Source organism: Candida margitis (assembly GCF_024628925.1).
Source record: "Candida margitis strain CBS 14175 chromosome Unknown scaffold6, whole genome shotgun sequence".
Lineage (NCBI taxonomy): Eukaryota > Fungi > Ascomycota > Pichiomycetes > Serinales > Debaryomycetaceae > Lodderomyces > Lodderomyces margitis.
In genome coordinates this window covers 325,401-350,277 of record NW_026261776.1, presented here as the reverse complement: position 1 = coordinate 350,277, position 24,877 = coordinate 325,401, and the positions used below count along the sequence as shown (strand labels likewise).

General features: G+C 38.4%; 8 protein-coding genes across 8 annotated transcripts; 6 read left to right on the top strand and 2 right to left on the bottom strand. All coding sequences in view use genetic code 12, as the record gives it.

The window, feature by feature from the left end:
* Nucleotides 1-791: 791 nt before the first annotated feature.
* ERG3 (C-5 sterol desaturase) lies at nucleotides 792-2,009 on the top strand (the record flags this gene model as incomplete). Its single annotated transcript, XM_051813576.1, has 1 exon — nucleotides 792-2,009. One exon carries the CDS (start codon nucleotides 792-794, stop codon nucleotides 2,007-2,009), a length of 1,218 nt encoding a protein of 405 aa, XP_051672951.1.
* Nucleotides 2,010-3,810: 1,801 nt separating this feature from the next.
* DUR3 (Dur3p) lies at nucleotides 3,811-5,970 on the top strand (the record flags this gene model as incomplete). Its single annotated transcript, XM_051813575.1, has 1 exon — nucleotides 3,811-5,970. One exon carries the CDS (start codon nucleotides 3,811-3,813, stop codon nucleotides 5,968-5,970), a length of 2,160 nt encoding a protein of 719 aa, XP_051672950.1.
* A 1,213-nt stretch (nucleotides 5,971-7,183) lies between these two features.
* On the top strand, nucleotides 7,184-12,667 carry DUR1,2 (bifunctional urea carboxylase/allophanate hydrolase; the record flags this gene model as incomplete). Its single annotated transcript, XM_051813574.1, has 1 exon — nucleotides 7,184-12,667. The coding sequence occupies one exon, from the start codon at nucleotides 7,184-7,186 to the stop codon at nucleotides 12,665-12,667; it is 5,484 nt and encodes a 1,827-aa protein (XP_051672949.1).
* A 165-nt stretch (nucleotides 12,668-12,832) lies between these two features.
* Nucleotides 12,833-14,056, top strand: HAT1 (histone acetyltransferase catalytic subunit; the record flags this gene model as incomplete). The annotated part of the gene is made up of 1 exon (XM_051813573.1): nucleotides 12,833-14,056. The coding sequence occupies one exon, from the start codon at nucleotides 12,833-12,835 to the stop codon at nucleotides 14,054-14,056; it is 1,224 nt and encodes a 407-aa protein (XP_051672948.1).
* Nucleotides 14,057-17,120: 3,064 nt separating this feature from the next.
* PIL1 (lipid-binding protein) lies at nucleotides 17,121-18,044 on the top strand (the record flags this gene model as incomplete). The annotated part of the gene is made up of 1 exon (XM_051813572.1): nucleotides 17,121-18,044. The coding sequence occupies one exon, from the start codon at nucleotides 17,121-17,123 to the stop codon at nucleotides 18,042-18,044; it is 924 nt and encodes a 307-aa protein (XP_051672947.1).
* A 231-nt stretch (nucleotides 18,045-18,275) lies between these two features.
* On the bottom strand, nucleotides 18,276-21,089 carry SYG1 (Syg1p; the record flags this gene model as incomplete). The annotated part of the gene is made up of 1 exon (XM_051813571.1): nucleotides 18,276-21,089. One exon carries the CDS (start codon nucleotides 21,087-21,089, stop codon nucleotides 18,276-18,278), a length of 2,814 nt encoding a protein of 937 aa, XP_051672946.1.
* A 923-nt stretch (nucleotides 21,090-22,012) lies between these two features.
* CANMA_001587 (uncharacterized protein) lies at nucleotides 22,013-22,819 on the top strand (the record flags this gene model as incomplete). Its single annotated transcript, XM_051813569.1, has 1 exon — nucleotides 22,013-22,819. One exon carries the CDS (start codon nucleotides 22,013-22,015, stop codon nucleotides 22,817-22,819), a length of 807 nt encoding a protein of 268 aa, XP_051672945.1.
* A 165-nt stretch (nucleotides 22,820-22,984) lies between these two features.
* On the bottom strand, nucleotides 22,985-24,778 carry CANMA_001586 (uncharacterized protein; the record flags this gene model as incomplete). Its single annotated transcript, XM_051813568.1, has 1 exon — nucleotides 22,985-24,778. The coding sequence occupies one exon, from the start codon at nucleotides 24,776-24,778 to the stop codon at nucleotides 22,985-22,987; it is 1,794 nt and encodes a 597-aa protein (XP_051672944.1).
* Between the last annotated feature and the right edge of the window lie 99 nt (nucleotides 24,779-24,877).

Below are 24,877 nucleotides of genomic sequence, written 5' to 3'. Positions count from 1 at the left end.
ACTAAATCTGAAACCTGTTGATGAATCCTGTAATACGCAATACGAAAATCTTTCTTACAATCTTCCCCATCGTATATACGTACAAGTATAATTCCTTAAGTTAATCACCAGTTCAATATCATTCCACTAATTTTTTACTGGAACTGTTTACTCACGCGTTTTGACACATTTCACTATGTACGGGAGAATTCAAAACAAAAAAAAAAATCATCCTATTACAAATCAATAGACTCAATACATGCATTAGACGCTTAAACTCTTGTCACTACTATAATATATAAATACAAGGGTAAAAGACCGGGAATCAGTTCTATTACCCTGTTTAAGTAGCCTATTTTCACAAACTGCAAAATATTAGTTAAAGAAGAGAACCCCCAGTTGATTTTATAACCAATTAGAACTTTTTCAGTTTCGGAATTAAGAAGAAGAGAGACTTCCCTCGTATAAACATATTAGCAGAGAGAAAAAAAAAATAAAAAAAAAAAGAATTCTTCTCCTTTAATTTATAAACAGAAGAAATACTATTTCATATATATATAAATATATCACTTATATCTGAATAAGAACAGATAGGTCCATTCGCTAACACTCAGCTACTATTCAGCTACTGCTACAACCACCACACACCACACCTAGCTAACTCACTACTCAACTAACTACTCACTGTTTTTCACTTTGTATTAACAGTTGCACCCAAAGACTTTAGCAAAAGACCAAAAACCAAACCCAAAGCATCACAAGGGGACCCACGTGTTTTTTTTCCTTTATACATAATACAAACATAGCACAACATGGATATCGTATTAGAAGTGTGTGACTACTTTTTATTTGACCGGCTATATGCTTCTGCTTTACCAAAAGGCGGTAAAGTTGACCAATTTATTCACAACTCCCCGCTAATTCAACAAGTCTCATCAACAGTGTCTCAGTTCCTTCCTGCTTCAGTTGCAAATTCAGCCAACGCTTATGACACACTTGACAAAGCCATACTTGGAAATGCCTCTTCATCGGCTTCAAGTGCTTTAAATTTCCAATTCAATTCTACTAGTGTCAATGTGGCTAACTTGCCTTTGTATTTATTTTCAAAAATCATGAGTTTGCAAAATAAATCAGAAATTTACGGATTGAAACCAACTTTTTTACCTGCTGGCGACTATTTCTCGAGTTCAATTTTATCGAGATCAAATCTTTTACGTGAATCATTAAGTATATTGGTGGTAACAACAATCTTTGGCTGGTTATTGTACCTTATTGTTGCTTATTTCAGTTATTTATTTGTGTTTGACCGCAGGATCTTTAACCATCCAAGATACTTGAAAAACCAAATGTGGTTGGAAATTGAACGTGCAATGACTGCCATCCCCATTATGGTTGCTTTGACAAACCCCTTTTTCCTTTTGGAATTAAAAGGGTTTTCTCGTCTTTATTTGGATATCAACGAAAACACTGGCGGTTGGAAATTTATCGTGTTGCAAATACCCATGTTTATTTTATTCACCGATTGTTTGATTTATTTTATTCATCGCTGGTTGCATTGGCCTTCTGTTTACAAGAAATTACACAAACCACATCACAAATGGATTGTTTGTACTCCATTTGCTTCCCATGCATTCCACCCTGTTGATGGATGGGCTCAGAGTTTGCCTTATCACCTTTACCCATTGTTGTTTCCCTTGCATAAGGTATTGTATTTGGGATTATTCACCTTTGTCAACTTCTGGACGGTGATGATTCATGATGGTAACTATATGAGTAATGACCCAGTGGTTAACGGAACTGCTTGTCATACTGTTCATCATTTATATTTCAATTACAATTATGGGCAATTTACTACGTTATGGGATAGAATTGGAAGATCGTATAGAAGACCTGATGATTCATTCTTTATTAAAGACACCAACACTGAAAAGGAGAAACAAGAATGGAAGAAGCAAGTGATGCAAATGGAAGAAATTAGAAATGAGTTGGAAGGTAAAGTTGATGACAGAGAGTACGTCGAAGAGTCGTGAAATAGCACATATCGAAGCTGTTAATACTCAACTTTTGAACCAAGGTGCTTTGACAATAGCGCAGGAATGACGGACATTATAACGATGAGGGACAATTTTTTGGTTTATTTTATTTTATTTTATTTTTTATTAATTTTCTTTACCCAGGACAACCATTCATATGTATGGATAGTTTTACTGTTTTCTTTTTTTATAAAATGAGGTTGGATTCAGCAGCTGGATATCAAAACTACTGTTGCCATCCTTTACTATATACATCTATATAACTGTGTGTATCAATTTAAACCAGAGACAATTCTATTTTCACTTGATTTTTTTGCAATATTTTTGCATTAATTTCTTATAAATTTTTGTAAAGATACAATACTTTCCCAACTGTTCAGCTGTTAATCTTTTATTTATTTTTAGAATTTAATTTCTCATTTAGCAATTTGCTTTATCGCGGTTATCAAATCTGTAGATTGCCACTTTTGGAACAAGATTACTAAACTTAATCCTTTTCAAAGTAAATCTTAATGCGTAAATGTAGCAAGGGCTAACACTGGTAATTTGTCCGGCCCGTGGTGAATGTTTTCCAATTGCCAAATCTCGTATCTGCCTCCGTAAAGATATAGATTAAAAGAAACACCATCTGCCTTAACACTTAGTTTTGCAAGACCAGAATTTGAAATGAGTTAGAGATATGAGGTTATGAGTTGCTCCGGGCCGTAAGCTAAAGTTTGTGTACAAAGTAGTTATCACAGGTAAGACGAGAGAGCCAACAGAGATTCCTCTCCTTAATTAGTTATGGAAAGTGCTTGGGATTTGACTCATTTTGTTTGGCCACTTGTTTATTGGTCAATCTAGGTGCATCTCAAGTCCACAATCAGTCTACCACACTTGTGTCCAATCCTAATGCAATAGAAAAACTGTCAAATTAAGGAATTTGCCTCAAACTATAAGCTACACAAAAGCCATCTCATCTCAATTTATGCCTTGCGTTAACGGCCCAATCATTTCTTAGTAGTGTACATGCACAACCCGTTTATATGCAGGATACTATTGGCATTTCTTCTTATCAGTGCACACAATCCTAATAAGACAGGTTTGGTGTTTTGATTATGACAGGGACTGATAATAGAAAACAAAAATTAGACGACAAAAATATTGCCTTACCTAATGCCTTTAATTTTTGATTGGCTCTGTGCAAAAGTTTTTATCAAAGTGGCTAAGAGTACTTCCAAATAAAATAACCACCCCTTTTTATTGTGACTAGCTAGATAATTGAGCCCCTCCAAATTGTCTCTCGCAGTTGTAATGTAGGAATTTTTTGCAACTACTTTGCAACCGCCAATTGAGAGCTGGCCCATTTGCAAACCCCGGATTTTTATCGCCTCGAAATTTAATTACGAGGCTGAAGCATTAGAGTTCCTACGTATTTGCACTACTCATTATCTCTATAGTGACACTAATTCACAAGCCAATGATATATTACAGATGATAAATTTTATTCTTCTTATCTTTAAGTTTTTCTGAAACAATTTATTAATCGTCGAGAGATAAGAGAAAAAAAAAACAATAACCATAAAACAGTTGCAACCAATTTCAACAACAATTGATAAAGTATGCCCCATGAATCATGTCGGATGATTAAAGACAATAGAAATGCATACAATAATGCTTAAACAATGGAGTTGAGATGATCTATATAAGAGGATAGAGATGTCCTTCTAACTTTTCCAATTTTTTTTCACATTTTTCAATTCTACAGAAGACACTATACATTCACTTTCAACGACAATAACACTTACTTTTGCAAATAATGAGTGACACTACATTTATTCCTTTACCTCAAAGTGCAGGTTATGCAATTTTGGTTGGTTTAGGTGCGGTATTTGCCTTTGGTATGATACTAACGACGTACTTGTTAAAAAGATACAACAAAGAAATTATAACTGCTGAAGAGTTTGCCACTGCTGGTAGGTCGGTCAAATCGGGTTTGATCAGTGCTGCTGTTGTTTCGTCATGGACATGGGCCGCTACCTTGCTAACATCAACGACACAGGCTTATAAAAACGGTATCTTTGGATCTTGCAGTTATGCTTTTGGTGCCACCGTTCAAATCACATTGTTTGCTTCGTTGGCCATCAAAGCTAAGGAGAGGGCACCTCTGGCTAGAACTTACTTGGAAATTGTACGTGCAAGGTACGGCACAGCAACACACATCGTCTACATCTTTTGGGGTCTTGCTACAAATATCTTGGTCACTGCTATGTTGTTGAGTGGTGGCTCAGCCACAGTACGTGACTTGACTGGTATGCATCCAGTAGCTGCATGTTTGTTGATTGGTCTTTCGCCAACTGTGTATTCTGTATTTGGTGGATTGAAAGCAACAATCTTGACTGACTATGCTCATACTGTTATTATGGTTACTATTATCATCATCTTTGCCTTTAGCACATGGGCTACCAGTTCCAAATTGGGATCACCTGGGGTTGTTTGGGACTTGGTGACTAAGTTGGCAGAGACCAAACCAGTTGATGGTAACCACGATGGATCATTTTTGACTTTTAATTCCAAATCGGGTGGTATTTTCTTTGTCATTAACATTGTTGGCAATTTCGGTACTGTGTTTTTGGACAATGGTTATTTCAACAAAGCATTCGCTGCCGATCCAGTTTCAGCTTATAAAGGTTACATCTTGGGTTCCTTGGCTTGGCTTCCTATTCCCGCTTTTTGCTCATTGACTTTGGGTTTTGCTGCTTTGGCATTGGAGCATACTGATTACTGGCCATTAGGAAGACCCATGACTAGTGATGAAGTTGCTGCTGGTTTAGTATTGCCCAACGCTGCATCTGCTTTATTGGGCAAAGGTGGTGCTGTTTTAAGTTTAATTATGATTTACATGGCCGTTACCAGTGCAATGTCATCAGAATTGATTGCTGTGTCGACAATCTCCACCTATGATATTTACAGAACTTACATCAACCCCAAGGCCAGTGGTAAAAAGTTGATTTTCATTTCCCATATTTCATGCGTTGTTTTTGCCTATACCATGGCAGGGTTTGCCATTGGTCTTTACTATGCCAATGTTTCAATGGGATTCTTGTATGAATTGATGGGGGTGATTATTGGTGGTGCTGTTTTGAGTTCATCAATGACAATCTTGTCAGCAAAACAGAATTGGTATGCAGCTACGTTCACACCACCAATTGCTACTGGATTGGCTATTATGTCGTGGTTGGTTGTTTGCAAAACTAAATTTGGTACTATTTCCTACGACAACTTATTTGAAGATGATTCAATGTTGACAGGTAACGTTGTTGCTTTGTTGTTTCCCTTGATTACAGTTCCATTATTTACCCTTATTTTCAAGCCCCAGAATTTCAATTGGAAGTTGTTGGAAACAAGAATCACTCGTGTGGATGAAGAGGAAGAGTTGATGGAAGCTACTAAATCAGATAACTACAATGATGATGAAAGGTTGTCTCCAGTAAAGTCTCCAATCACAGTATATGCTAGTCAGTTGGTCGAGCAAGAAAGAGAACATTACAGTCAAGAACAACAAACATTACACCATGCGTTCAAGAGATGTGTCTATGTTTGTTTATTCTTAACCCTCAGTTTGCTAGTCATATGGCCCATGCCATTATACGGAAGCAAGTATATCTTTTCCCGTAAGTTCTTTACTGGTTGGGTTGTCGTGTTTTTCATATGGATATGGTATACGGTTTTCCAAGTGATTGTGTATCCAGTATGGGAAGGAAGACAAAGTCTTTACCACACGGCAAGAGGTATCTACTGGGACTTGACTGGACAAACGTATAAGTTGAGACAATGGCAAAATGACCATCCAGAAGAAATGCATGCTGTTCAATCACAGATAATTGCTCAATTGTCGAATCCACAAGTTGTTGATGGTAAGGCTGTTGATATGAATTACGGCAATATAGATGATGAGTTGTCTGATGAAAAGAAATAGAACTTTTTTTACGTATATGTGTATTATTAATATTTATCTGATTATGTTTTGTACCTAGCACTTCTTTTATTGACTACATTCTGTTAGGTGTGTTGTCGAGAGAACCATTACTAAAGCTCAAGCATAGTGCTTTCTAAATTGTTGCAACGTAAACTTTGACACATGCCAAGGAAGGGTTCTTTGTTAGTGTGAGATATCATAAGAGTAATGCACCAGTGTAATAAGCTGATAACGTATAAGTAGGTCTCGGTATTTTTTCCGGGCCGCATAAACGCTAACGAATTTCTAAATCCGTTTTTCTTATCAAACTCCAATGAGAAGGAGAAAAAAAGGCAAAAAGAAATTTAGTTTCCACAAGTCGGTAGCGCAAGTTCAAGGAACATAGTCCAAGCTTTGACTATCAAGAAACGTTTGGGTGGCTATCAGCGTCTTTCCTATTAAATGCTTGACTACTGCTACTACTGAAAGCTTATCAAAACTTATAATACAAGACTTGATTATGCACGATGTGCTGCAAGCTCTGCATAAAACGTTTTTAGATTAGCCTTTGAGTGACCTACAGAGACTATAGTATGCTTGAGCACATGAAGAGGTTAGAGTCCTGTCCTCGTTAATTCTCTCTTGAGGGTCTTTCATAGTTGTGTGAGTTACGGATATACCCGAGACCTCTTTACCTCTGCAACACAACTGCTCAAAGCTGGGATATGTATGAACAGTGTCGTCATCTTCTAAACGAGCTCTGCAAACAATAGATAATTCAGCCTTTTCTTAATTGGTCTACTGTATCGATTGTGTACAAAAAACATAAATTGCTTCTTTTTCCATTTGCCTCAGCCAGTGGGCCGGAAATTGGCGACTTGGAGCGAGGGAGACATTCTGTGTACGACAATTTTGTTATCGGATTAACAAAGACGACATTTACTATTGCCCACTCTCATTCTCGCGCTAAATTGTCGTTTTTGGAGAGCGACATTTTTTCTTTTCCTTATCAGCCCGATTATTACACAAATGCTTAAACCAGTTTATGCATAATAATAGAATCAAAAATTTTTCAGCTTACTTTGTTTACCCTTATACTTTTGTTATCGGAAAATGCCGCTGATTTCAAAGACATTATTGAAGATATATAAAAGTTGGAGGATTTCCTTGATCAAATAATAAGTTTACACACCCCCTACTTTCTTTGAAAAGCATACGATTTACTCATTCAAACATGGTTTCTACTTTAGGATGGACAGTGGAAGACTGGAAGAAAACTCATTACAGCTCAACACCACAACAATCGTTTAAATTATTGATTAACCTCCTCAAATCACAAAAAACAGCACCAGAAGATCCCGCATGGATTTCATTAGCAACAGTTGAAGATTTAACTCATCAATGGAATTTCCTACAATCAAAGGCTAATAAAACATCACTCCCATTATATGGTGTTCCCATAGCCGTTAAAGACAATATCGACGCCAAAGGATTCGAAACAACAGCTGCTTGTCCTTCATTTGCTTACAAACCAGAAAAAGATGCTACAACTGTCAAGTTGTTAAGAGATGCAGGTGCTATCATAATAGGGAAAACAAATTTGGACCAGTTTGCTACTGGTTTGGTTGGTACAAGATCGCCATATGGTGTAACCCCAAACACATTCAACAAGGACTATGTTAGTGGTGGATCTTCTGCTGGTTCAGCATCAGTTGTTGCTAGAGGAATTGTGCCAATCTCATTGGGCACTGATACCGCAGGATCTGGTAGAGTACCGGCTGCGTTAAACAACATCATTGGCTTAAAGCCCACGAAAGGTGTATTTTCGTGCAGCGGTGTGGTGCCAGCATGCAAGTCATTAGATTGTGTATCCATCTTTTCGACTACCTTACAAGATGCTCAGTTAACTTTTGAAATCATGGCCAAGGAGGATGGTGACAATGATGAATATTCGAGAGAAATGCCAACCAATCCCTTGTTGAAGTTTTCCAAAAAACCAAGAATTGTCGTGCCTACCAATTTGATATGGTGCGGAGAAACAGAAAACCCAGGATTATACAACAAAGCAGTCGAGATATTTGCAAATGACGTTGGAGTTGATTTGGTGTCTTTAGACATTGAGCCTTTGCTTGAACTAGCCAGGTGCTTATATGAAGGTCCCTGGGTAACAGAAAGATTTGTCGCTGTGCGTGACTTTTTGGCAACCAATCCACCAACTGAAGATTTGGATCCTACTGTGATTAATATTGTCAAGGGTGGTGAACACTACTCAGCTGCCCAATGTTTTGAGTTTGAGTACAAGAGACAAAGGATTTTGCAAAAGGTTAAAAAATTGTTGAAGGATGTCGATGCAATCATTGTTCCAACTGCACCTTTGAACCCAAAAATTAAAGAAGTACTTGCCGAACCAGTCAAAGTTAATTCATGCCAAGGAACCTATACAAACTTTGTCAACTTGGCCGATATGTCTGCTTTGGCCATCCCAGCTGGCTTTAGAAAAGATGGACAACCTTTCGGTATCACGTTGTTGTCTCACAAATTCAATGACTATGCATTGTTAGATTTGGCAAGTCGCTACATGGTCCCATACTCAAAAACTGTACCATTCTTTTACGGTGCTTTGAAAGAGAAATTGATTGAGTCATCTATTGCCGAGGAGTTGCTTCCAAATATTCCTAAAACTATTCCATCGGAACAAGTTAAATTGGCCGTTGTTGGCGCACACTTAAAAGGCTTTCAACTACACTGGCAACTAGAAAAAGTTGATGCCAGGTTTGTTGAATCAACAGCCACTTCAAAAAAGTATAAATTGTATGCTTTACCAAAAACTGGTCCAGTGGCAAAACCAGGATTGAGAAGAGTTGAAGAAAATGGTGCCAACATCGCAGTCGAAATCTACTCCATACCGAAGGAGAGATTTGGAACCTTTATTAACTTTGTCCCTGAGCCTTTGGGAATTGGATCTGCAGAGTTGGCATCAGGCGAATGGGTCAAGTCATTCATTTGTGAAGAGTCTGGCTATAATGTGCCTGGAACTGTAGATATCTCACAATACGGTGGATGGAAAAATTACCAAGAACACCTTGCTGCTGAATCAAAAAGCCACAAAAAGCCATTCAACTCAGTTTTGGTGGCTAACAGAGGTGAAATAGCTGTTCGTATAATCAAGACATTAAAAAAATTGGGTATAAAGTCCATTGCCATATATTCAGATCCTGACAAGTTTGCCGAACATGTTACTAGTGCCGATGTCTCGATTCCATTGCATGGTACAACTGCTGCCCAGACATACATTGATATTGACAAAGTCATAAACGCTGCCAAGGACTCGGGAGCTGAGGCTATCATTCCAGGTTACGGATTCTTGTCTGAAAATGCCGATTTTTCTGATCGTTGTGGTAAAGAAGGCATTATTTTTGTTGGACCATCGGGTGATGCGATTAGAAAATTAGGATTGAAACATTCTGCACGTGAAATTGCTGAGAAAGCTGGCGTCCCATTGGTTCCCGGATCTGGATTGGTTAAAGATGCCAAGGAGGCAAGAGAAATCGCTGCCAAGTTAGAATACCCAATCATGGTTAAGTCAACTGCCGGTGGTGGTGGTATCGGTTTGCAAAAAGTTGACTCGGAAGAGGACATTGAACGAGTCTTTGAAACAGTACAACACCAAGGATTGTCATACTTTGGTGATGCTGGTGTCTTTCTTGAAAGGTTTGTTGAAAATGCCAGACATGTAGAAATTCAGATGTTGGGTGATGGTAACGGTAATGCCATTGCCGTTGGTGAAAGAGATTGCTCTTTGCAAAGAAGAAACCAAAAGATTATTGAAGAAACACCTGCCCCTGACTTGCCTGAAGCTACACGTCAAAGAATGAGAAAAGCCGGTGAAAGTTTGGGCGCTTCAATGAATTACAAAGGTGCTGGTACTGTTGAGTACATTTACGACCCAAAAAGGGATGAGTTTTACTTTTTGGAAGTCAATGCCAGATTGCAAGTCGAACATCCAATCACTGAAATGGTTACTGGTTTAGACTTGGTGGAATGGATGCTTTTAATTGCGGCTGACACTCCACCAGATTTCTCACAAAAGATTGAAGTCAAAGGAGCTTCAATGGAAGCTAGATTGTATGCTGAGAACCCGGCAAAGGGGTTTAAACCTTCACCTGGTCAATTGACTGAAGTCAAATTTCCTAGTTGGGCGAGAGTTGATACTTGGGTTCAGAAGGGTACTGTAGTCTCAGCTGAATATGATCCTACTTTGGCAAAGATTATTGTTCATGGAAAAGATAGGAATGATGCATTGAAGAAGTTGCGCCAAGCTTTGGATGAAACTGTCGTTTATGGATGTATTACCAACGTTGATTACCTTCGATCAATTGCAAATTCCAAGATGTTTGAAGAGGCCAGAGTTGCCACAAAGGTGTTGGATACTTATGAATACAAACCACGTGCTATTGAAATCTTGAGCCCTGGTGCATACACTACCGTCCAAGACTACCCAGGTAGAAGAGGATACTGGAATATTGGTGTTCCCCCATCAGGATGCATGGACCAATACTCATTCAGACTTGCAAACAGAATAGTTGGCAATGATAGCACTGCTCCAGGTATGGAAATTACACTCAATGGTCCAAAAATTTTGTTCCACCAAGATTGTGTTGTGGCTGTAACTGGTGGTAAAGCACCTATTGAGGTTAATGACAAGCAAGTTTCGCAATGGGAACCAATTGAAATCAAAAGCGGCGATACTTTATCTATTGGAAAGTTGACCAGTGGTTGTCGTGCATATTTAGCCATCAGAGGTGGTGTCGATGTTGTTGAATACTTGGGCTCGAGGTCAACCTTTGCCTTGGGTAACTTGGGAGGTTACAACGGAAGAGTTTTAAAATTTGGAGATGTTTTGTTTTTAGGACAGCCGGAAATCTCAAGCTGCACGTTGGCTCCACCAGTTTCCAAACCAGTAGCAGTCCCATCATCCCTTATTCCAAACTACGACAACAAAGTTTGGCAAATTGGTGTCACTTGTGGTCCTCATGGATCACCCGATTTTTTCAAGCCAGAATCAGTCTCTGAATTCTTTTCATCAACTTGGAAAGTCCACTACAACTCAAACAGATTTGGTGTTAGATTAATTGGTCCAAAACCCAAATGGGCAAGGGCTGATGGAGGTGAAGCTGGTCTACACCCATCAAATGCTCACGATTATGTCTACTCCATGGGAGCAGTAAACTTTACTGGTGACGAACCAGTTGTTTTAACATGTGATGGTCCAAGTTTGGGTGGTTTTGTTTGTGAAGCCGTTGTTGCTGAAGCCGAGTTGTGGAAGATTGGTCAAGTGAAGCCAGGCGAATCAATCCAATTCATTCCTATCACATACGATTCTGCCAAGCAATTGAAGAGTCAACAAGATGCAGGTATTGAGTCTTTGAAAGGAGAATTAGGAGACGTTGAAAGTTATGGGTTGGTGCATCCAGAAACGCCAGTTCTTTGTCAAATTAAAGTTTCTGAAACTTCGCCTAAAATTACCTACCGTCAGGCTGGTGATAGATATATTCTTGTTGAATACGGAGAAAACATTTTGGATTTGAACAAGGCTTACAGAATTCACAAGTTGGTTGAGATGGTAAAACAGTATAAACCAAAGGGAATTTTCGAGTTGTCACCAGGTGTAAGATCAGTTTTAGTTGAATTTACTGACGATATTACCCAAAAGGAAGCCTTGGACACTCTTGTGGCTTATGAAAAGGAAATGGTTTTCATCAATAAGTGGAGAGTTAAATCTAGAGTTGTCAGATTGCCTATGGCATTTGAAGATCAAAAGACATTGGATGCCGTCAAGAGGTATCAAGAAACCATCAGAAGTGAAGCTCCTTGGTTGCCAAACAATGTTGATTTCATAGCCAACATTAATGGAATTACCAGAAACGATGTCAAGGATATGTTGTACACTGCTCGTTTCTTGGTCTTGGGTTTGGGTGATGTTTTCCTTGGTGCTCCATGTGCTGTCCCATTAGATCCAAGACACAGATTTTTGGGTACCAAGTACAACCCATCAAGAACGTACACACCAAATGGTACTGTTGGTATCGGAGGTAATTATATGTGTATCTATACCATGGAGTCACCAGGTGGATACCAATTGGTTGGTAGAACGGTGCCAATTTGGGATAAATTGACACTTGGTGAGCACTCTAATGACGTGAACAAGCCATGGTTGTTGTCTCCATTTGATCAAATTGAATTTTATCCAGTTAGTGAGACTGAAATTGACAAGTTTTCCGAGGAAATGAATGTGGGAAAATTCAAGGTTGATATAATTGATTCTGTTTTCGACCATGGTCAATATTTACAATGGATTCAAGCCAACTCTGAATCAATTGAACAATTTCAGAAATCGCAAGGTGGTGAAAAATTGGAGGAGTTTAACAGATTGATTCAAATTTCAAATAGTGAATTGGAGCAAAGTGGAACTAAAGTGCAAGAAGATGAAAAGTTTGATGAAAACGCTGAAATGGTTTACTCGGAGTTCTCCGGTAGATTCTGGAAGAGTCTTGTTAGTGTGGGTGATAACGTTGACAAGGATCAGCCATTGATTGTTGTTGAGGCCATGAAGACGGAAATGATGGTTAATGCTCCAAGGGGAGGCAAAGTTATAAAGATTTATCACAAGAATGGTGATATGGTTGATGCTGGTGATTTAGTTGTTGTTTTAGGGTAAATTATGTGTATCTTCTGTAAATATAGAGAACGTTATGGTAGAGAGTTGTAAGAGCAGCTAGCTTTTGGAGTTTGTTCTTTGGCGCGCGCGTGTTTTTGCAAAAGATAAATATTTCGTCAACAAAACTTTTTCTCAACCAAACCCCAGTTAACTTATAAGCAAAGCATGTCGTTAGAGAATAGTAAACAGATATCGGCAGCATCGTTGCATCCTGAATTATGGACAATATCATCGAATGATGCACTCAAGATGTTTGTCACAAATGGCGAACAAGCGATAAATTTCCAACCATTGTTTACCTACCCGATATTTGGAGATGCCGAGACGGTATATGGGTATCAAGACTTGAACATCTTTCTTTGCTTTGACCACTACACGTTCAAGCCATTTCTCAATATCAAGTATAAGGAGAAATTGGATGATCCCGAGTTGGTTGATTTGAAAGCCACTATGGACAAATATGTTCCGGAAAGTACCGTGTTTAAAGATGAAATTGCCTGGGTTGATTCAATTAACGAAGAAAAGAAAATTTACAAGATACCAGGTGATCAGATAGATACATTTAAACAAGATGATGTTGAATACGAGGTATACAAGATTAACCTAAAACTGGCAGCCGGGGTTGAGTTACATAAACGGCTACAGATTCTTGTTTTGTTATATATTGAAGCAGGTTCATTCATTGATGTCGAAGATGAGTTGTGGGATCTTTATGTCCTTTATGAAAAGACACCAGAGGATAAAGAACCATCTGTTGTTGGATTCGCCACTGCTTATAATTACTGGAAGTACCCGGGAGCCAAAGCATTTGATGATGAAAAAGCAGAAGTTAGGATCAAAATATCCCAATTTATTATCCTTCCAATATACCAAGGACAGGGACTTGGACAATCGTTTTATAGCCATCTTTGCAAGTATTGGTTGACTAATGACGATATTGTCGAAATTGTAGTTGAAGATCCCAATGAAGGTTTTGATGATATGAGGGATCGAGCCGATTTGAAACGGTTGGGTGATTTGGGGTTTGACTATGACAAGATTGTTGCCAAGAACATTGATCAAGATTGGCTTAATAAAACAAGAGCACAGTTGAAGTTGGAGAAACGACAATTTGCAAGACTTTTGGAATTGATCTTACTATATAAATTGAAGCATAATAAGGATGTGTCCAAATCAGACGTGAGGTTATTCATCAAGAAAAGATTGTACAAGAAAAACAAAGAAGGGTTGGATGCTTTGGATGAAGCTACCAGACGGGATAAGTTGCAAACTGCTTACCAAGCATTGGAAGATGACTATTACAGAATCCTTGGGGATGTGAGACTTTCGGTGAAGAGGAAACTCGATAGTGAAGATGGCCCACAAAGCAAGAAGAAGAAAGTGGATTGAGCTGGTTGATGCGTTTGATTAAGTGAATTTTGGACTTTGCGCTAGACATCCTTTTGAAGTGCTTGTGTAATTAATTAATACTATGGTGAAATTTTCAAATAAAACAATTATGTAACGGATACGAATATTTTCTCCCCTTAAGCTATGACCCAGTCGTTGTAATCAAGCCTACTTCTTCTATAGGTACCAATATGTATTATACTAGAGATCAAGACCTTAAACCATAGAATAACTTGCCATTTTTGCACGAGTTGGAGTCACGCTTCTCAGATTAAAAGAAATCTAAAACAAGAACAGAATTCTTTCTAAAACATGTTACTTTAGGGAAGGTGAATATCTTCTTTCTGGCTAAATTCTTGCGCTACTAGTCGGGCTCTTTTGGTACCTGTTTGATCTGATTGTGAATATCCATCGGGATCCTATTAGTCTTTTACCCTGGAAGGTAAACTATTTCCATGATCAACCATTCATGAGTGCAGTTCATTTTTTTGAACCTTGAGAAATTCGTCAATAAACATATCAAGCTTGACAAATTTATTTTGGTTTTCGATATGATACGAAAGTATTAGCTGAGCTGTGTGTGAAACATATGGTTGAACGTTAGGCCTAATTATAATATCCATTTGAATTGTGTGAACCAGACCACAGCATTCTTAAAATGTACGATAAAATGTATATGTATATTATTCCAGATTTGACATCCCATCTCATCTCTTGAGATGAGCTTGAAAATACCTTAAGCTGTAATTTGCCATAGGGATATTTACTTCCGTGGTGGAACGCACACAAAATATGCATAAACGTAACATTTACCCTTCGAAAGTAATTATCAGAATAAATAACTTTTATCCACTTGATTATATGTTTCAGTAATAACCGTGGATTGTTAATTTCGCATTCGTTTTAGACCGAAGAATGTCTAGAACGATTTAACAACAATAGCAGTTGGAACATTGTGATCGTAACAAAACTTTTTCGTATAGTTTTTATTGATTTAGCGTAAAATATTGTTAAATGTCTTGGTGGTTAATTATTGACAATTTGTAGGAGTTTGAGATTCTCTATTGCATTCTGCAATGGGGCGTTTGCTAGTCATAAGTGAGCGAGTTACGTGAACGAGGGGTTCATCACTTGTATTGTCGAACTGCTTGATGTAGATTTGATACGACCTCGAGACTGAGACCGTACAACTATTTTACTTTTTGGGTGAGCAAGACTGCATTAAGCGGTGTCTAAATTAGCATATAAAGATGTAATTTTAGCCTAGCTCTTTTTAGATTCTTTTTCGTTTCACGCAAGCTGATTCACTCGGCATTGATATCATAATTTCAATATCATCGATCTCTTCACCTTCTTTGAAGAAAACTGTTGGCTTGTGTCTGTTATCTATTTCTCGTAATTTTTGGATATATTTTTAACACCAATTCTTGTAGTGACTTTCCTTCTGTTTGGGCATCATCGTACGACTTCTTGTGCAATGATGGAAAGCTAGAGAAAGTTGGGTCAACTAGCACTTTTTACCAATCATGCCCGAGCCATTGATTATAGTTTCACGAGAAGATCTTTTGCACCTACTGAAACCTTAGCCAGATTGGTATTTAATCAATGGCTGTCAAATACTCCAAACACAAAACTGAAACGAAGAAAATCTTTGTTCTGACGTCATACCAAGAAGAATGTGGCTCTTCGAGAAACAAAAGAAAATACGATATGAGTTGTGCCTTATCAGGAGGATTCTTAGAGGATACAGCAAAGTAAAGTATGAAAGAAACTTGAATGACTTGAGGCGTGCAGCCCCAGACATTGTCTTTGTCTGTTTGGTCATTTCATCTTAGCAGAGAAACCAAAACTTTTCCTGTTTGAGGCACGATAATGCACAAGAAAATGACTCTGAAGCTGCTACAAATACAAAGTGGCGAGGGATTGGTGGGTTGTATCCGAGTGTACCCTGTTCACTCGCAACTCTTCCTAGTAAGAAACTCTTGAGAATCAATCCACAGATCAAAGATGGTCTTGCAAGTCGACAACACAACCTTATTTGGTACTAATAGAGGTCGAATCCCGGAAAAGAGATGACTCTTCCCATCAACTCTATCAAATGTATGATTTGAAGGGTGGTTTGCGCCTCTCTCTTAAATGTCAAATTGCAGTCGTTGCAATTATATATGCGTGCGGCTCACTTTCCTAAATCATACATTTAAATTTCCCTATACGTCATATGAATTTTTTTGTTTGTTATTTTGTTTAAAACAGCAATTTACTCGCCGAATTAGGAAATAGCGAACACATATTTTTCTTAAATAAACACACAAAATACAAATGAATCAAAAAGTGGTAGCAACATTAGTAGTGTGTCATGTGCGTCATAAATACTAAACTGAAAGACTTGAAACGATCAAAAGGTGTAGATTGGAGGCATAATCATACTGCTAATTACCCATGATGCACAACAATGTGTGTGTTAAACTCTGTTTTTGCTGTCAATTTGTATGTGTGTATGAAGCTGTGGTTGATTTTCTCGGACATTCAGTCATTTTTTTTATTTTTAATTTTTTTAATTTTTTTCTTTTGGATGTTCTTAGTTTGCTATCAGAACAATTAACAGAGAAAACACAATTGAATTGCAGATTACGAAGTATGACTTCAACGCAATACAAAAGAAGGCATCTTTGCAGATCAATGTAGTTGAAGCTGTTGACTTTATGACACTCATATTGCCCTAAAAAAATAGCAATAGAGTCATGCAAAACAGGTGAAATAAAAAAAAAAAAACGTACAAGAAGAAAGTCATATGTCTGAAATATTTCTGGCGCTTATTGTTCTTTTGTTCTTTTATTCTTTTATTCTTTTATTCTTTTGTTAACATTGTGTTAAATTTTAAAAATTAATTAGTTGTGTGTTTGATGATTGTTTGTTCGACAAAATTTCACTTGCTATTAATATTCAATTCAATTTGTATTACATTTATAAATAGTCATTCATATTTCCATTTCTTGTAGTAAATTTTTCCCTTTCTTTTCTAAAATCCTAGACCCCCCCCCATCATTATAATACACTTTCAAAGATGCACAGAACTTACTCATTGAGATCTTCAAAGGCTCCAACCGCCTCTCAATTGCAAGCACCACCACCACCACCATCATCCACCAAAAATAGATTTTTTGGTGCAGGTGGGTTGTCTTCATCCATTAGAAAGGCAGCTGCTGGTGCCACTGGTCCAGAATTGTCTAGAAAATTGGCCCAATTCATCAAGATGGAAAAGAACTTGATGAGATCAATTGAAGTCACTTCAAGAGAAAGAAAAGACATTGCTAAGCAATTGAGTGCTTGGGGTGAAGAAAATGACGATGACGTCTCCGACGTTACTGACAAATTGGGTGTCTTGATTTACGAAATTGGTGAATTGGAAGACCAATACATTGACAAGTATGACCAATACAGAATCACTTTAAAGAGCATTAGAGATATCGAAGGTTCAGTACAACCTTCAAGAGAAAGAAAACAAAAAATCACTGATGAAATTGCTCACTTGAAGTACAAGGACCCACAATCACCAAAAATCCCAGTTTTGGAACAAGAATTGGTTAGAGCTGAAGCTGAATCTTTGGTTGCTGAAGCCCAATTGAGTAACATTACTAGAGAACAATTGAAGGCTGCTTTCAACTACCAATTTGATGCTACTAGAGAATTGGCTGAGAAGTATGCTTTGATTGCTGGTTACGGTAAGGCTCTTTTGGAATTATTGGACGATTCAGCTGTTACCCCAGGTGAAACTAGACCAGCTTACGATGGTTACGAAGCTTCTAAGCAAATTATCATTGATGCCGAAAATGCTTTGGCTTCATGGACCTTGGATGCTGCTGCCGTTAAACCAACCTTGTCTTTACACCACGAGTATGATGAAGATGAAGAACCAGCTGAAATTGATGATGCTGCTCAACAGGAATTTGCCAAGCATGATGAACACAATGGTGAACACGCTGCTTAAATGATCGAAAAGTAAGACTGATTAGGGTAACCATCACCGAAAACCCAACCATTAATTCTATTCTTCTTCATCCTTGTTTTTGTTTAATTAAATGTTAATATCGTCTAATAATTATCTAAACGATTTTAAATCACTTTGTAAAGCTCTATGTCTACGCATTTACACTCTCAACTTGATCATACAGTATAATCTATTAATAGAAAGTATTTAAATTTAACGAGACTAAGTGGTTCACTCATCGCGTATAGACGACAATCGTGAGGCTCTATTGGACTTGCCCGTCACGCTTGCATCGTCATCATCCTCATCCTCATCGGAATCCTCGTCTATATGCGTCGTTGTCTTTCTTCTCTGGAAATCCTTTATATGTGCCGTATTCAACCGGTCAGTAATTTGCTTAAAGTAAGTCTTTCGTTGTTGCAACTGTGGCATTGATTGTCTGGTCAGTAACCTGGTAAGATCAACCGAACTCCTACTTCCTTCCTCACCTCTAGATCCAGAACGTCCAGTAGTGAATCCAACATTCTCTTCGGAAATCCTCTCTTCGTCAGATAATTTCCTCTCATCATACCTCGACTCTACCAACTTCTTCACTGCACGTTCAACTTTAGCCGACACGGCATAAGGCAACGGCGTATCTTTGGATGCCCTAAACAATATAACATTGGTACAATGCTCATTTTCCATCCGGAAGAATATCCAAATGAATCGACGTAATATTTCCGCCAAAGCAACGCCAAACGAAGTTACTGCACTTTGTTGAATCTGATGAGTGAAAAATGCATAAAAGATCCATTGGAATCGTAAAATGACATCAGCAACCATGGCTATATAGTAATAGTATGGCTTCTTGTAAAATAAATAATCTCGTAATAGGAAATGCTTGGACCCTGTTTGCAACAACGACCAATCCATAACAATATCCCAAATTGACGAGTATATTGAATTGATTGCAGCAAAAATGATAAACACAATTCTGTTCCTCTCACTATTATCAATACGATAGATACTAAGCGTCATATAGTACACAGTAGACACCGAATACTTTAACATATTTGCCAAATGGGGGAACCAGTCTCCAGTATCCATATAACGACGCACACATTGTAGTAACCGCCACACACTTGGCAAAGAGCTGAAAAATCCCATTAGTCTAGACCTTGATGAGGTGCATGTATTTGCACTAGTTGGTTGACCACCAAGAGTTCCTCTCCAATGATGCGAAAACAAACAGAAAAAGAATGGTAGATTCCCCATTGTGTACGTTAGTGAACATACAATATCACCCAAGAAGAAATCTCTAAATTCAACTGGGTAGAGTCCCGACAAGAGTAGTCTCCACAAGGCAAATTGTAACCAGCGTCGACTTGACCCATATAATGCATTAGTGGGCCATAAAAAGAGCACCAACATTACCCCAAAAAAAATCCATGGCCAGTCTCGGCCTGGAAATTGATAAGGCCAAAAATTATTGAAACTAAACCACCCCAAAAGCGACAAAAACGCAAAAGCAAACGAGGGAAGCAACCAAAATTGTTTGTAGTTTAGTGCTGATGCAATATCAAACTCGAAAATAAACTTGTAGTTGATTCTAAACCTATCAAATACGGCCATGTTGATCCCAAATAGGAGGAATGTTAATGTAAGAAGAAAGAATCCACCCCACACTTGTAGCAAAAACCGACCCTCGGGAAGCTCTCCAATGATTGTCTTGTGTAATGCTGTATACAATGCCAAAGTGAACAACGGAATACCAAATCCAATGAATATACCGGAACTGAAAAATTCAGAATAGTATTGTGGCTGTTTCATTTCTGTTGAATTAAATGTATAAGCAATTGTCTTTAACTTTTCCAACGACTGTTTCCTATCTTTTGATTCGGGGTCAAAAAAGGCAATGTAAAGTTCATCAACTTGGTTGATTATCTTATCAACCAAATCGCTGGTTAAAAAGTAGGACGATGTATTGATTCTTTCCATAAAAGGTTCCATTATCTTTGTATGCATTGCTTTATCGTATTTCTTTGTAATTTTCCTAAACGCAGTTCTATTCATCGTTCTGTATGACTTCAAAATTGACAAAGCTCGATAGTGTTCCAAGAGAGCTGCCTTTAGCTGTTTTCTCGCATACAAATACGGAACTCCGAAATGCTGTTTCTTGGGCGTATAATCACGTCTTCGCGACTGTCGTACTTGAGCATCAGTCTGTGGCTCAGCGGGAACCGAAGGTGGAAGTTCCTCAATTTCCGACTCTGACTCAAATGAAGTTTGGTCGGTCGAATGATCGCTCAATTCAACAACACCATTTCTGACTCGATTTTCGGCGTAATTCAAATCGACAGAGTCTTGAACATGCAATGATATATCATCCTCAGTCTTTGCTTTCCTCTTACCTCTTAGTTTCTTTAAGAACACCATTGAAGGAAGTGACGGTAGATCCCATCTACTCAATCCACTAATGAAAAATTTGGTGTGAAAAGCTAGGTCATTGACTCGATGAGGAATGACTCGTTCTCCATTCGCCCCAATATCATGAGCATTCACATTATGCTGCCTCCTTTGTCGCTGTACCTGGTTCTTTTGATCCCTCATTTGATACAATTGATCCTCCAATAACAAAAACCGTTCATAGACATCTTGCTCCTTTTCGGAATAAAACTCATCCACTTTCAACAACTGTTCATCAAGCCATAGTTGAAACTTTCTCCTCTCGGTAAAGTAATCTGTCTTACTAGACTTGAGTGAATAGTTAAACACTGAAGGTCTCCTATTCTCACTCCGAGTGTTTGAAGCGGTTGATGGTGTTGCATCGTTAGCGTATGGCCCATCACGTCTCCCGAGTTCATTTGAGTCCAATAGCGGTATTCTATCGTCGTTAGTACCGTCATCCTTATTTTTGTCTGCTAACAAGCTGGCTGCTTCTTGATCATACTCGTCCTTGAGCTTGTGAATCTTCTTTATCAACTTTTTACCACCCTTGTAATCAACGTATTGGTCTTGCCATTCTGCAACTAAGCCATCACTAAGGGCCTCAGCGAATTTCATAAGCAGCTATCAGTTGAAAACAACTTTTGATGAGTAAGAAAAGTAGACAAAGAAGTAAAAACAAGATGATTTTAATTGTGTGGTTTTATTTATTTATAAACGTGGTACGTAATAACGAGATTTTAATTTTTCTTTTCCTTCTTGTCGCTTAACAATTGTGTTATTTTTACTGCAAAGAAATTTAAAATGATAGGTACTCATTACAACATTGTAGAATTAAGTATCTCATTCAATTGACTTTGTAGTGGATGTACTGTACTATTTTAGTGTGCCCGGGTGTTTTATTTACCAAGAAAGGGGATTTCATTTGTGGTAATGATTTGGCACATTTTTTTAGTATATGCTATGCACAGTCTAAGGTTGAAGTCCTTACAAATCTCCGGGTAAAGGTTATTGGGTACTCCTTCCAGGTGTTCAAAACTAGGACCACAGACCCCCTAGATCCGAAGATAGGATATGAGTCGTAATTTTGGTCTTTTCCACTTGTGAGAAAGAAGAAAGGTCCCTTGCCATTTGAAGACAACACCTTCTTGTCTGCCCTATACTAGATACAACTTTTATAGAATTTCCAGTATACACATCTTAATTCCTGCACAGTTGCCTAGATAATTGCCGTTACAGGCACCGATATTACTCTAGAATAATATATAGGTAGATTTCTGGAAAGTAGCTAATATAATCAAGCAGATCTCAGTTGTGCTAGCTCTTCGCTGGAAAGTTCCACAAGTGACATCCCACGCTACCTCTCCCTTGATTTTGATACGAAACGGTGAAATGCTTCTCGGTTGAATAGTTAGGACCGAGAAAATCTGGAGAAAACAGTGCCCCACTTTATTTTCTTCTCCATTATAGAAAAAAAAAGAAAGCAATATTCTAGCAACAATTTCCTCTTCCTTGAATTTTACAATTTCATCAATTATATCATGCAATTAAACGTCGATAATAAAGTGGCTGTCGTCACCGGTGGAACTCGTGGTTTAGGACTTTACTGCGCTGAAGCCTTTGTTGAAAACGGAATCAAAACAATCTTTATCACCTCGCGTAAAGCCAAAGCATGTGAAGAGGCTAAGAAGCACTTGGAAGATTTAGCAAAGAAAAACGGCAAGTCGGTTGAGGTTGTCGCAATTCCAGCCGACTTGGCTGTAGAGGAACAAGCCCAGAACTTTGCCAAAGAAGTGGAAAAGAGAGTCGACAAGATTGACATTTTAGTTGCCAATGCTGGTGCTACTTGGGGTGCTCCATTAGAGGATCACAACGTTGCTGCAATCAAGAAGGTTGTTAATTTGAACTTTGTTGCTGTGTACCACTCCATTCAGTTGTTCACTCCATTGTTGGAGAAGGCAGCTTCGGTTGGAGACCCATCAAGGATTGTCATCATGTCGTCCATCATTAGTTTGGCTACTAACGATATTGTGGGAACTTACGGATACCTTGGCTCTAAAGCTGCTGCATCTCACTTGGGAAGAAACTTGGCAGTTCAGTTTGCACCAAGACACATCAATGTCAATTCAATCTTGCCAGGGTTTTTCCCAACAAAGATGGCCAATGGTTTAATTGAAGTGGCAGGAAAGGGATTGACAGAAACAAACCCTCGTGGTAGGTTGGGCGAGTCAGAAGATTTAAAGGCAGCTCTTTTGTTTTTGTGCTCAAAGCAGGCAAACTACATCAACGGGGTTGATTTGTCAGTCGATGGTGGTGCTCGTTTGAACTTGCCAGCAGCTCATTTTTAAAACAAACTATTTAGATATATATAGATAGAATCTTTAGAGAACAGTTCTGAATTTGATAGTATGTAGAATCACCAGAGGGGTGTTAAAGAAGAAACAGAGGGAAAGAGTTGTATATACCAAAACAAATAAGAAACGGAACCTTAATACTCCTATCAACTAGCCACATCAAGTCGTGGAAGGAAAAGTTAAAGCCAAATTGATACCATTTGGCTTCAGCAAACTACTCTTCCAAGATTCAATCCCTTGGGGCTCCACACTGATCGACACTATGTTTTTATTAGCAAGAAACAAGACGTTAGAAAACACACCAGCAGCAATCCGTCTAGTGTTTACCTCTTCATTATCTCTTAATGGCACCAACTCTTTGAATGTAAGCTGATATTTCTTTTCCTGAGAATCAACCAGCTTGCCCAACTCCATCAGCTTTTGAATAAAGTATTTAATCAACTTTCTTAATCGAGGCATCAAATTTGGCTGCAAATTATTCTCGCCATCGGATAAACTGAAACTACTTGATGGAAGAAAGATGTCATTCTCATCTTCTTCATCTTCTTCTTCTTTACTAGTTTCATCGAAATTGAAATCCATGTCCAAGATATTTGCATCGAAATTCATCCCGGCTTCATCTGTTTCGCGCTGTGCAACATCTTCCAAATCATCATTCAACTCAGTATCCTCTAAAAGCCTCGACCTCTCAACTTCCATTTGTAATTGTGAATTTCTTGCTTGTTCTGATGCCTCATTGACCATTACTTCTGTTCGATGGAATATACCCATGGTACGATTGATACTTTGTTCGATACTTGACGAATTAAAATTATAACCGGTGTTGCCATTGGTCCACGGTCTAAAGTTTGTCACATTGAGTTCTTGGTACACTTGTTGCAATTGACGTCTTTGGGGAATTAGCGAAGCTCGGTAGTTCATGATTGTGGCATAATTGTCGTGGTTAGTGAGTATTGATTCTCGTGTCAAACATATGTTTTCATCAACCACTAGCTTACGATTTGGAACACTAAATAGACCAACAGGTGCGACAGCCGACCGTGATTCAGTACCATGTCTTTCATATCTCCGTGTAACTTGAAAATTTAAATCCAGACTGTCATCGTGGAAACTCTTTTGGTTCTTGATGTCCTCCACAATACCATCTCTAGCATGCAACTCTAATGACACATCTTCCATGGTTCTACAAGACTGTTCAATTTCTATGTCTTCAGATGAGCCACGAACATCCTCCATATCCTGACCTTGGATTTCCAAGATATCACCGTCTTCGTTAAACTGTAAATTGATACGCTCGCCATCATCTTTGTACTTTCCAAGTTCATGATTGTGTGTTGACAACTCAAAGTCTTCCAAGTTGGCATCAGCTTGATTTCCAAGAACCAATGCAAAAGGGCCCACCCCAGTAACACTAGTTGTGTTATCCTCAGTTGTGCTATCAAACAACGAAAATTCGTGTAAATCAAACTCAGCAATTTTCAATTTGCGACGCTTCACCTCTGGCAGATCAGCCATCCCACACTCAGGTAACTCTAGCCTCGGCATCAAATCTGACCCAACATGAAACGTGAAATCATTTTCCAAATAATCTGAACGTTTCAAAATAGCCCGAGTCCCATTTGGTTTCGCAAACTGGTCATTTTGTCCTGTTTGTAATTGACGATACGCATTTTGTAATCTCAATTGAACGTGGGCCACTTCGGTCAACACTTGCATGGTCTTTGACTTATACAAGATCGATATTCCATGCAACACATTTGAAGAAAATCTTATATTGATGCCAGTATTATTATCGCGATGGAAATTGATCAACTCGTTGCAGATTTTAGGAATCAGAATACTTAACAAGTCATCTTTTCTTATAATCTTACTTCTCGAAGACGTTTTGGAGCCCAATGTTGACAAGAGCCAGGCGGTCTGAAGGCCTTTTGATTGGTTGGTGACGAGGTCCATTTGGGGGGAGGGGGGGGGGGGATGTAGCTAGTACAAAATCCAGCCAAAAATAGTAACCAGCGGTGATTAGTTCCTAACTAGCATGTGGTGTCATGGTTT